This window comes from Limulus polyphemus, unplaced genomic scaffold (assembly GCF_000517525.1).
Source record: "Limulus polyphemus unplaced genomic scaffold, Limulus_polyphemus-2.1.2 Scaffold940, whole genome shotgun sequence".
Lineage (NCBI taxonomy): Eukaryota > Metazoa > Arthropoda > Merostomata > Xiphosura > Limulidae > Limulus > Limulus polyphemus.
In genome coordinates, this window is record NW_013666550.1 from 252055 (window position 1) to 264282 (window position 12228).

Sequence of the window (12228 nt, forward strand, 5' to 3'; positions counted from 1 at the left end):
GGCGGTCTAGCTGAGTTAGCCATTGTGTAGCATAGTCTGACATTTATAAACTAGGGACGGCTAGCTCAGGTAGCCATTGTGTAGCATAGTCTGACATTTATAAACTAGGGACGGCTAGCTCATCTAGCCATTGTGTAGCTTAGTCTGACATTTATGAACTAGGGACGGCTAGCTCAGGTAGCCATTGTGTAGCATAGTCTGACATTTATAAACTAGGGACGGCTAGCTCAGGTAGCCATTGTGTAGCTTAGTCTGACATTTATAAACTAGGGACGGCTAGCTCAGGTAGCCATTGTGTAGCATCCCTAGTTTATAAATGTCAGACTAAGCTACACAATGGCTACCTGAGCTAGCCGTCCCTAGTTTATAAATGTCAGACTACGGCTAGCTCGGGTAGCCATTGTGTAGCATAGTCTGACATTTATAAACTTGGGACGGCTAGCTCAGGTAGCCATTGTGTAGCTTAGTCTGACATTTATGAACTAGGGACGGCTAGCTCGGGTAGCCATTGTGTAGCATAGTCTGACATTTATAAACTAGGGACGGCTAGCTCAAGTAGCCATTGTGTAGCATAGTCTGACATTTATAAACTAGGGACGGCTAGCTCAGGTAGCCATTGTGTAGCTTAGTCTGACATTTACAAACTAGGGACGGCTAGCTCGGGTAGCCATTGTGTAGTTTTGAGTGAATATCTAAAAGAATCACCTCTCAAGAAACTCCACTTGACAACTTAAATATTGTGTTACACAGTCTTGATGTTCTTAACGCCACTATCCCTATTTTAGTTCATTTAACGTATGTTACTGCTATTATAATGAATTTTCACAATTAGTTTTATCACTGCCGTTGAATGAATTGTAAAAAAAAAATATTTCAGATAACATCTCCAGGTTTCTTTACGGCTTGCGCTTCTTTACGCTAGTGATTATTTATATTTCGTGAAGCAACATTAAGAGAACTTTTAATTTACAGTACAGAATGAAAGATCAGGGCTTCCTAAACGAAACACTACTATAGGCTTTTGAAATCGGACTGTTCAATGCTCAGTAACACAGAGTTCCTGCAATCCATATCTCTGTGAAAGTAACTTACGCTTGAATTCTTCAAATTATAAGGTTTGTCTGCAGTGGAGCAGAATCATTGTCTTTGTTTCCATGACGACCAGACAAGCAACGCCGGATTTCGTGTGGTAGAGGCAAGCGTATACCTACTATTGATTAAGGGTTCTCCTCTTCTGGTACCTTCCCTGTAGTGGTTGTCCGCTCCATCGAGAGTAATAAGAATACAGTTTACGGGGCTAAAAAGGGCGCTTGGATCGTATATTTGGGCAGATCTGATTTCAACAAGGTCCGTTTCTTAATTTCAACTCAGCTACAGCTGAACATATGTGAAATAAACCATTACACAAGGGCATTTTTCTTCACAACTAAAGATCATTATAAAAACAAAGCATTTCAACTCAAAGACACGCGAATCGAATCAATTGTATTTATTGGTTCATTTTGCTTATACGATGGATTTTACGCGAGTTCTTTCTCGAAGTTTAATTAAATGTACGTGGCAGTGTATATCAATCATGAACAAGAAAGAAAAGAAGTTATAAAAATTTATTATGATTTAATGACACTGTTTTTTTGTTTTTATCTTGTCACATATGCTTTATTACAAAATCAGCCAAGTTAGAATGAAGATTAAGGCATATAAGGAGTGAAATATAAAAAAACAACAGCCAATAATTATGTAATGTAAAAGTAGGTGAGTTAAGAAACTAGGGAAACTTGGCTCCATTTTTATGTTAATGTTGCTGCTTTTCCAGCTACAATAAAAAAGGAAACCAATTATTCGCTATTTTTTCTAGTTTAACTTACCGACGCTTGTATTACATCTTTACAGAGTTGACTGTTTTATATAACTTGACTCTTTTTATATCACATCTTTATATGACTGACTCCATTATTCTAACTTCCCTTGTTTTGTACGTGTAAAATGTTTTGATCAGATATAATTACTTTTTGTTTTGTTATTTTAAAGTTAATTGAACATAGGACTCCGCTCGAGATGGGACTCGAATTCCAGCTGTCACGGGAATCTATCAACATAGATAACAATGTGAATTCCAGCTGTCACGGGAATCTATCAACATAGATAACAATGTGAATTCCAGCTGTCACGGGAATCTATCAACATAGATAACAATGTGAATTCCAGCTGTCACGGGAATCTATCAACATAGATAACAATGTGAATTCCAGCTGTCACGGGAATCTATCAACATAGATAACAATGTGAATTCCAGCTGTCACAGGAATCTATCAACGTAGATAACAATGTGAATTCCAGCTGTCACAGGAATCTATCAACGTAGATAATAATGTCTTATACTTCTTCGTCATTTATTAATTTCCGAAACAATTAATATGAAAATGTGTTGGTAGTTTTTGTCACTTACAATGTATGACGCGCATATGGCTTCTTAGGGATTATAGTTCTGTGCACTCAAAAGTATGTTGTTGTTTTTCCTGCTGCACTACGTATTTAGGCCTTCAGAACTTCTTGGAGCCGTTTAGCTAATAGTATGATACTTTTTTTCTTACATAATTAATTAGTTATCTGCCAACTGTGTTGAAACACAAAATTGGTATTAGGTCGTGTTATAACATCGGTGGGGAATATATAGTGCATGGTGTAATTATATAATAAACACAATTTATAGTGCAAAATATCAAGACACGCAGCTTTTGGTAGTTATTGTTAGAGAGAAACATCAAACCATGAATGTTCTATTACCCACAGATATTGCATGAATGGGTAACTGAATAATTATTGTATTAACATCCATATATCTGTCTACTTTTCTGTATATATGTCCATTCATCTAGCTATCTATCATATCCTATCTGTTCATTTATCCCTTCATTCGTCTGTCCTTCCATCCATCTATTTTTGATCTGTCCATCTATTAGGACGAACTTTTATATGTGAATACAGCAATAAATATCGGATAACTGATTAGCAGTAGTGTTTTGGCCGGTCTTTGAAATCACTCACGAACTACTCTCTATATTTACAACTAGCATAAAATACCCACGTTTTGCTGCGGAATTCAAAGGTCCCCTCATGATTCACAGAGGCCTCAATGTTCCAATCAATCGTCTCTTTTATCTTAATTACCTCTCCAGTTACCCCAATGCGCCAATTCTTTAATTGACTTGTATGTTGCCATTTCCCGAACTTAAGTCAATTCAACTCTTTTTAAAAGCAAATAGTTTTAATTTAACTTCTCAGATTCGTTTCTCTTCCTGTGTTTTTATTTGAATTCTTTTCATTCTCCGAATTCTCTGATTCATATTTTTCTTTCCGTTGTTTGTTGCCGTTTCCTATACTTAGTTCAATTAAACCTATTTTCAATTCTTAGATTTGTATTTTTCTTCTCATGTTTGTGTTGATAATCAGTATTTGGTAGAATACCTCCATATATTGTTCATTCAGTAAGTGAGAATTAGAAAATAATGATACTTTTCTCTAGACCTTCAGAAAGCAGAATTATGGGGCTTAAGTTCTATTGGGCAAAGTATTGGCCAAATTGTTTGTTAATTCGAAAAACATAATACGAGGTGCACACTCTCAGGATCCTCTTAATATGCTTGCAAAGTTTCAAAACTCTAAGTTCTTTCCTCTTGGAGCTATGGTGGTCACACACACAGACAGACTCTTTTATTATTATAGAACTGTGCCAACTGTACTAGTTATTGAATCTTAATTTCTAAGTATTCTACGCAATGCCACCTGACCAACTTTTTCCCTGAACCATTCCCAACGTAACTGTATTCATCAAACTGTTCTTCATGCGAACGGGGTGGGGAACAAACAATTTTCTGCTCATTAGATGACCACTCGTTTTATCTTATGTGACACTTTATTGAGTATGAATGCGTTTCATCTGATAGAGTATTTATTATTATTGTTAGGGTATTTATCTTTAACACCTCAGAATGCGTTCCATCTGGTAGAGTATTTATTATTATTATTAGGGTATTTATTTTTAACACCTCAGAATGCGTTCCATCTGGTAGAGTATTTATTATTATTATTAGGGTATTTATCTTTAACACCTCAGAATGCGTTCCATCTGGTAGAGTATTTATTATTATTATTATTAGGGTATTTATCTTTAACACCTCAGAATGCGTTCCATCTGGTAGAGTATTTATTATTATTATTAGGGTATTTATCTTTAACACCTCAGAATGCGTTCCATCTGGTAGAGTATTTATTATTATTATTAGGGTAATTATCTTTAACACCTCAGAATGCGTTCCATCTGGTAGAGTATTTATCTTTAACACCTGATCTCGAATACCTTTAGCCTTCTTGCTTTCGTTGTTCATACACACTGGTTTAAAAAATACTCTAAGAGATTTCAACATGTCTGCAAATGTATGTCTAAAGTGACAGATTTAGTTGTCTAAGATACGTAATAAGACACATATAAGAATATCTGAAGTTGATTTTATTTTGGGGAAAGAGATTTCTTGAATAGTTTCATATGGACTGCTCCTGTCTTCTGTTAGTTTTGGAGACGTTTCAGATTCTGTGCTGAACACACTACCTAAACCTTTCTTTAAAAATATAAAGTTTTGTCTCAATTCACTTACACATAATGATATCCTTTCCTTACTGTATCTTTTTCGCTTGCTTGTACCAGCTATTTGCGACTGTAAAAGTACTACTTCTACATAGCATGCTATAAATGCGGTGGTCACGACAATATTGTATTCCTAAGCAATTGGTTTCTCTACGAACGAAACAAGCATAGTTACAGATCTACAAAGAAAGAAATCGGAGATATTAATATTTTTTATGGTCTTTCTTATGAAACCTTTCCTGTAAATAACGGAGAAAAGTATGTTTTTGTAAACTATGATTTCGATTATGTTCGTAACAGAAGTGGCCTGTTTTTTTTTCTCCCCCCAGTAATCACAAGAACACTTTTCTCACTGCAAATGATAACATAAGTAGTTTGTTTGCATAATCGTGTTGAGGAAAATACCGGTCTTTTATTGTGAAATGACAGTAATAAAAATAGTGTTTTTCTAACCTTATTCCCAACGAAAGTGGTCTGTTTTTATTTCAGATGTTGAAAGAAATATGCTCTTTTTACGCAGATGTGATTTCAAATCCATAAGAATGAATTAATTGAGAGGAATGGGGAAAATACGGCTATAGCCTAATAGACTCAATATTTTTATCACAAGTACAAGATCTATAGATCCATCGTTTTGGCAATTTTCGGCACTTAGCACCTAATATTAAATTTTGTGCATTGCATATAAAATAGCATTTAGATAGACTTTTGGCTGCCACCATGGTACAACCCAGTGGACAGGTTCTGGTACTAAACAAAAAGCTTCCTAAGCAATGACATGTAAATGATAAAATATATATTTGAAACGATATTTTTACACATTCCTCTGATTTAAGATCCGTAAAGGACTAATTAAGAATAGTGTAAACAAAAATATGCAATTTAGAGTGATCTTATCATAAACTTTAGGTTCTTATTTAATGTTTCTTACTTAGATTATCAAAAAACTAGTTTTTTTAATCATAATACAGATAATATTTTTATATGATCCTGATGAGGATTAAGTCAGTTTGGTTTTGGGGACCTGATGATGACAAAATAACGTTTTTATAACAAAACTGGTCTATTTTCTTATTAAAATTGTTAAATAGCCTTTAATTAAAACCTAGGTTCAATTTTAAACCTCAAAATTGTGGGTTCAAATAATCAGTTGTGTTGTAATTTTGAGAGACTTGTTCTAGCAAATCTTGAAATACTGGCCCACTGTTGAATGAAGAGCTACTAATAACATTGAAACAGTTTTGGTTAATAAATTTACTGTTTCATTGGATTTTTTTTTCAGCTCTAACTTATAATATATTTGTATTTGACGCCAGAAATAATACCAGACTTAACTACTGCTGTGTCATTGAAATTGTCATGAGGCTTTAGACACTATTGTCATTTCTGTAACTGGAGTTATTATTGTGGACATAGCTTCCCGGAATATGATATACTTATCCAAATAGAAAAAAAACTGTGAAGTAATGTACAAAAAAACTTGCTTACAGAAAAAATACTCTAACAATGCAATTATAAAGTTTCAGTAGCAATCGTAAATTAACTATAATAGAGGAAGAACATATGTTTCGTTACATTTGCTTAGAATGTTCATTGTTTAGCAATCTACTTATATAAAGCTACTTGGTCTACTGGCGATGACTTACGCTATTTGGAAATACAAATATTTTTACAAACCCATATTTATTATGTAAACTTCATGAAAAGATATGTAAGTAGTGAATTTATCGCCACAGTCTTGCCGTAAATTATAATTTCATAAATTATATTTTTACTTTGTTTCTGTAGGTTTTGGTTTCGTTACGTTTGCAAATGAAGATGTTGTGGACAAAATCTGTGAAATTCATTTCCACGAAATAAACAACAAAATGGTTAGTAAATAACTTCGTCAATTACTTGTGAAAATTTTATTGTTATTTTTTTACGCAATTCATAGTAAGGATGTACCAAGTTCAGATTGAAAATTCTTTAAATGAGCTTGGTTCAGAGGTATTATAAAGTTCCCTGTAATTTTACTATTTCAATATCCTGTAATTTCAAATTTGTTTGTATTATTCAGTGATTAATGAAACGACTTTTGTTAACCTGACCAACAGATATACGAAGAACGGTGGTGCAAGAATTATGACCACACTAGTTACGGTATGATAGATGAAATGGATTCGCTCCAATTACCCGGAGATGAATCAAAATAAAAGCAAACCATAAGAAATAAAATAATATGATATAACCATTACCGTGCCGACATACTGACGTCTTTTCGATCCACAACACGCCCACTATCATCACAAACCATTGAATTAGATGACGTGTGCCGGAAATCACATAGTTGATGAACCACCCCAAACCATAAAGCAAAGGAAAAATTCTTTAATCGGGTTTTGTACACTGAATTTTTCGTGGAGTCAGTTAATGCATTTTAGAAGATAAGATCTACTGATGAAACAGGTCTACAGTTTCAAAAAAATGCACATTTTTTATGCTACATTTGAGATCAGACATAAAGAGGAAACTATATATCAATAAATCTTTATTCGAATAATATGTCGTTAAATCCATGTGTTGTATTTGTTATCTATGAAAGGAAACTCTTTGGCAGAATTATTTCCATTAAACTATTGACTCGATGTTATAAAGATGTCAGACACATACTGAACGTTGTAGGGCACTTCATAATTGTTTCTAAAATACATGAACTGTACCTTCAAAATTGGCTTAGCTTTCAATAAATGTTCACCACTGTCAAAAACAAGTATGAAATACGCTTTCTTCTCCTTTCACCACACTCGCATACATTAGTACAAAATAGACTTAGCTTCAAGTATTCATCACACTCGCATACATTAGTACAAAATAGGCTTAGCTTCTACTTACTATAGAGAACAAAATAATCTTAACGACTTTCTGGACTATGCAGTCTCGCCATTGAAAACTAAATAACCCAATGTTTAAAAATGTCTATATAACTAGAACAGGTGGAAAACATATGATATACCTGCATATCACACTTTATCTCCCTTTTGTCTTTCTGGCTTGTCCATAGTTAACAATTAAATTTATCTTAAAACCAATCAACTTTACTCTCGCGACATCGTCATGATCGCGTAACTTTACTTGGACAACACAATCCTTTAACAATGAATTGCACTTAATCACAATAATACCAAACCAAGTCCTTTAACAATGACTTACAATCGCATGATATAATAGTTATAATAAAAGACAAGCTCTAAAACTTGAATTTATCCTACTACGGGAAAAACAATAGTCAAACAAATCTTTATTACGACATATGAAATGGAACACTACATGAAACCTAAGAACAAAAGAAACTTTTCGCATTTCAAAATTACTTTATACAAAAATACAATAATACAAAAAGTAAAACTCTTCATCACTGAAATACATAGCACAAAAATATTCTTTATCGATGAAGGCAACAAAATAAGACCCTTTAACAAAGAAACACGCGAAGTACCCTTTAACATAGAAAAGCAGTAAGCAATTACACACTAAAAAGACAAAAATATCATTCAACGAAGATAATAATGTGCATACCAAAAATAACTTACCATCGATGAAATACAATAAAAAAACAACTTTAACACTGAATACCTACCCTTTTAGAACGGGGTAGTCCAACAGACTGTGTAGAAACTTAAACAAAATGAAAACCCTTTACTGGAAGAAATACCCTAATACCTAACGATTACGTTAATCATAACATAATTAGTCAAATACAAAACACTTGATAGCACACTTAACCAATTTTACAATAAATGACAAAATGAAAAAACTTGAAACCCTTACACAATTAAAATGCAAATCATAATCTAAATAACTTAACACACACACACATATACGTATACCAGAACTTTCTTTTAAAATATCTACATACACACACTGAACTAAATGGCAAAAATATAATAAATAAGTAAAGAACACAATTAACAATATATACATGTATTTACACAATTTATTAAAGAGTGGTACAGAACTGCAGCTTCCTGGTGACAGTTTCTTCGTGAGCTCTTGCTGTGACTCTCTTTGGTAGCATAAAGGCTGACCATCATTTGGTTTCCTGGTCGACAGTTTTAGTGAAGCTGGTGTCTCTCTGCAATGGGTTTCAATTGTGCCTAACAATCTATCAAGCAAGGGAAAAGACTTCGGGAACTCTCAGCAAAAAGGGATGAAACATATGGTGGCTAGTTCAAGAACAAGACAGCCATAACCTCCAGAATTCGATCCTCCATACAAAAGTCTAGACTTCAATGTAAGGTTAGGAAAATTCCATTGGTGGAAAGTTCATCCGAGTGTTTAGGATAAAGTGGGTTTTAACACGTGGTATACACCCCTAATTTCTATGGTAGACATATTAAGCAACCTGTCTATGGGCTTAATGTGTACTCATGCCCTACCTTACCCACAGAAATGTATACTAAGAATATATATACGGTTCCCACATATTCTAACTGACTGCTAGTCTTCAACAATGTTTTCATTGTCTTTCCTTAGGAACTTATATTTACAAATCGTGTATAAGCTTTTGACATGAATTACAAAGTTTTCTCCACATGGGTATTACTTTCCGATTCTTCTCTAGTACACATAAAGCCTGTACTTGCATGCGTTAATGCTGGTTCTTGTAATAACTGAACATTAAGAAAATATTCAGTAAAACTGAAAATATTTCAATCTGAACATGACTGAAATATTTCCATCACAATAAAATAAATTACTGGGTACACCACGTGTTGATATTTTATTATGATATCTAAGCTACTGGTGTGAATTTTATTTCTACTGATAATTTCATATGCTCTTGACTATTTCAAGTTGATCAAATCGAAATATTATCTGCACTATGCCACAAGAAATATCAATTAAAAATCTGTGTTGTTAGAACCATTATTTAGTGCCATTATTTCACTAAAAGAATTCCTATAATTTAAGAGTTCAAGGAAAGACTAGTTTTCATATTATTGTTTCTGAAACTCTGTAATAAATCCTGATGGCATGGTGCTCAGATTTCTTCTACCTATCTATTGGTGGTACTTTCAGGTAAAACTGATCTCTCAACAAGTATCGGATAGGCAAACCTGCAAATAATGGCAGATTTCATATTAAAAAATGGTGAGATCTTTCCTGTAGTTGATAACTGAGTCTTAATTTGTGTGCAAAACAAATAGATTGGGCACATTTTAAGGATAGTTAAAACAGTCTCTATTTATACACAACAACAAATAAAACAGCGTGTGCACCTGTGAAGACATATGGATGATCATCTCTACTGGATCAGTGATAGCTTGCTAGCTTTCGGCCCCTTAAAATGAATCTTTGACAAACTAGTCACAATGAAAAGCAAGAAGAACTGAACCAAGAGAGTGCACCTGGGTTCAGCTGGTAAACTCGGTTTCATTGTCCAGTCGATAGGGTCACCTCGTTATCTTTGTTCTCTCACAGCATCGGTCAACTGTATCTTTCATAACAACATCAAACTCGATCAGCAAAGGACATTATAATGCTAATCATTTCATGCAGGATTCTCTATATTAGGGCAATATCCTTTCAAGCAAAATAGACATTATCTACTATAGAGAACAAAACAATTAAAATAAGGCAATCTCAATGACTTTCTGAATCACATGTTGTCGCCATTACAGCATGGAACTAAATAAGCAATCTTTTTAAACAAAACTTTCTATATAAGTGAAGTAGTAAATAACATATAACATCCCTTGATATAACGCAACTACACTTTGTTTTCTACATCACAAGGTCTTTCACTTAATACCCCAATTCATTGGGACAGATGAGTTACAATGTCTTGGTTAAGAAAAGTAGTTTATATCAGTTGTGTTTGAAAGATCAAGCTTAATAGTGGATAACATCTAAGCTGGTGAAGCACAATACCTTATCATATATTTAATCTTCATGCTTCAAAAGCTGTATTAAGCCCGTATAAAATGATGTGGTAAATATATTATCAGTCTTAATTTGATGTAATTTCACACCAGTTATCCAAGGAAGAGTCATGCTTTACCTGCTTGGGTATCATACGTCATACATCATAGCTTTCATTAATCCATCTTTCATTCTCATTAATGCTTTACTTTGTTGCATGATTCAAAATAAGATTAGTTGGGCTTGTCTTAACGGTTTTTCTTCCAACATAAATCATATGAAGGTGTATAGGTTTCTTTTAAAATGAGAGTGACCAAGTGATGTGGGTGGTTGTTCATTCTGGGAGAGTTGATCCTCATCGAGTTTGCATGTATTGGTTAATTCTCTCAATCTGGCATTCAATTAAATCAGATTCCTCCCAGCACTGGAAGGAGAAATGAGTGCAAGTGTCGATCATGTTGTGCATATACCATCTGGTGTTTTTGTTTGTGCTTTGTTTAAATGAAACATTTTATTGTATGGTGAAACTTTGTTGTCCAGTTCTTTCTTTGTTTTTCATTTGATCATAGCTAAAATTCATAAATCAAACTCGGCAATAAATTTTCAAACTTTTTGTTAGGGTGCTTAATTCACTTACCTCTAAGAAATTAGTGCACCTGTGAATACCACAGAATGATATAGTGAGGTTGAAATTTTTGTGACATGATCACAGGCTTTGTTTTGGGGAAACATTTGAATTCTGACATGTGTATATTTTTTCTATTCTTCTTTGCACTCTCATTGAGCCTAAGTTTGAAATTTTGAAACTGTATTTCATAGGTCAAAGACTTATTTATAATAGGACAAATTGGTCATTGAAGGGAAACTGCAATCTGAAAGAGTAGTATAGTTTAGGAAATGTTCTTTTCTTGATGCTGGTCTTTTATTGCTCGTGCAAAGAGTTGTCTAAATCTCTATCTGAACATCTGTGTAAGCATGAGGGAGAACTTCAACCTAGGTCTTTCAAGCCACTGAATGAGTACTTTCTTTGAATTTGAGCTTCAACATGTCTAAAGTTTGTATGGCTTGCAGCCTGAATATCCTGAGACTGAGTGGAAAGATCTCTAGAACTGGAGAAGCTGCTGTAAGACAGAATACATTAGTCTAATCTGTCTAACCACCAGGAGAGACAGCAAGCACCACTAAATAGAGCTGGTGAGCTGTGGGAGTTATAAAGTTTCCTAAGAGGATAAGTGGCTATTAGAACCACAAGGGGTTACCAGACAGCTCAAGATCGTGCAAAGCAGGTTAGTAATTTGTTTTCTATGTTAGTTGTTTTGTTGACAAAGAACAAGAGCTGCTCATTCAGAAAAATGTTGAGGGCTTGGGCACCAATACAAATTGGCTGAGTTTTCTAATATGTTTTTGGGACCAGAAAACCATTTGAGTCATGAATGGCTTTGTCATGTGATGGCCAGAGTTGCCATTGAAGGTTATTTTTAATCACTTCTATAGGTCAATGATTAAAAAGAGAAGCAGATAATGCCACTGACATGGAAGACCTGAATTGCTTCCTTAAGCATTTCAGGCAGATAACTGTTTGAAATAGATGCACTGGGGCAGACAGTGAAACACCTGGCGCTGTGTAAAGATGGCCCAATGCTTAGATATAACTGAGCATTTGGAAGAGGAGAGCTTCA

The 12228-nt window shown here is 34.1% G+C and overlaps 1 protein-coding gene across 3 annotated transcripts in view; it reads left to right on the forward strand.

Moving 5' to 3' along the window:
• The window catches only part of LOC106461348 (RNA-binding protein Musashi homolog Rbp6-like), a 225102-nt gene that overhangs the window by 173696 nt on the left and 39178 nt on the right, over positions 1-12228 (forward strand). For all 3 annotated transcript variants that reach the window (XM_022388247.1, XM_022388248.1, XM_022388249.1), the window contains one exon: positions 6434-6516. In XM_022388247.1, coding sequence (XP_022243955.1) covers positions 6434-6516 — 83 coding nt within the window. The remainder of the gene's footprint in view (positions 1-6433; positions 6517-12228) is intronic.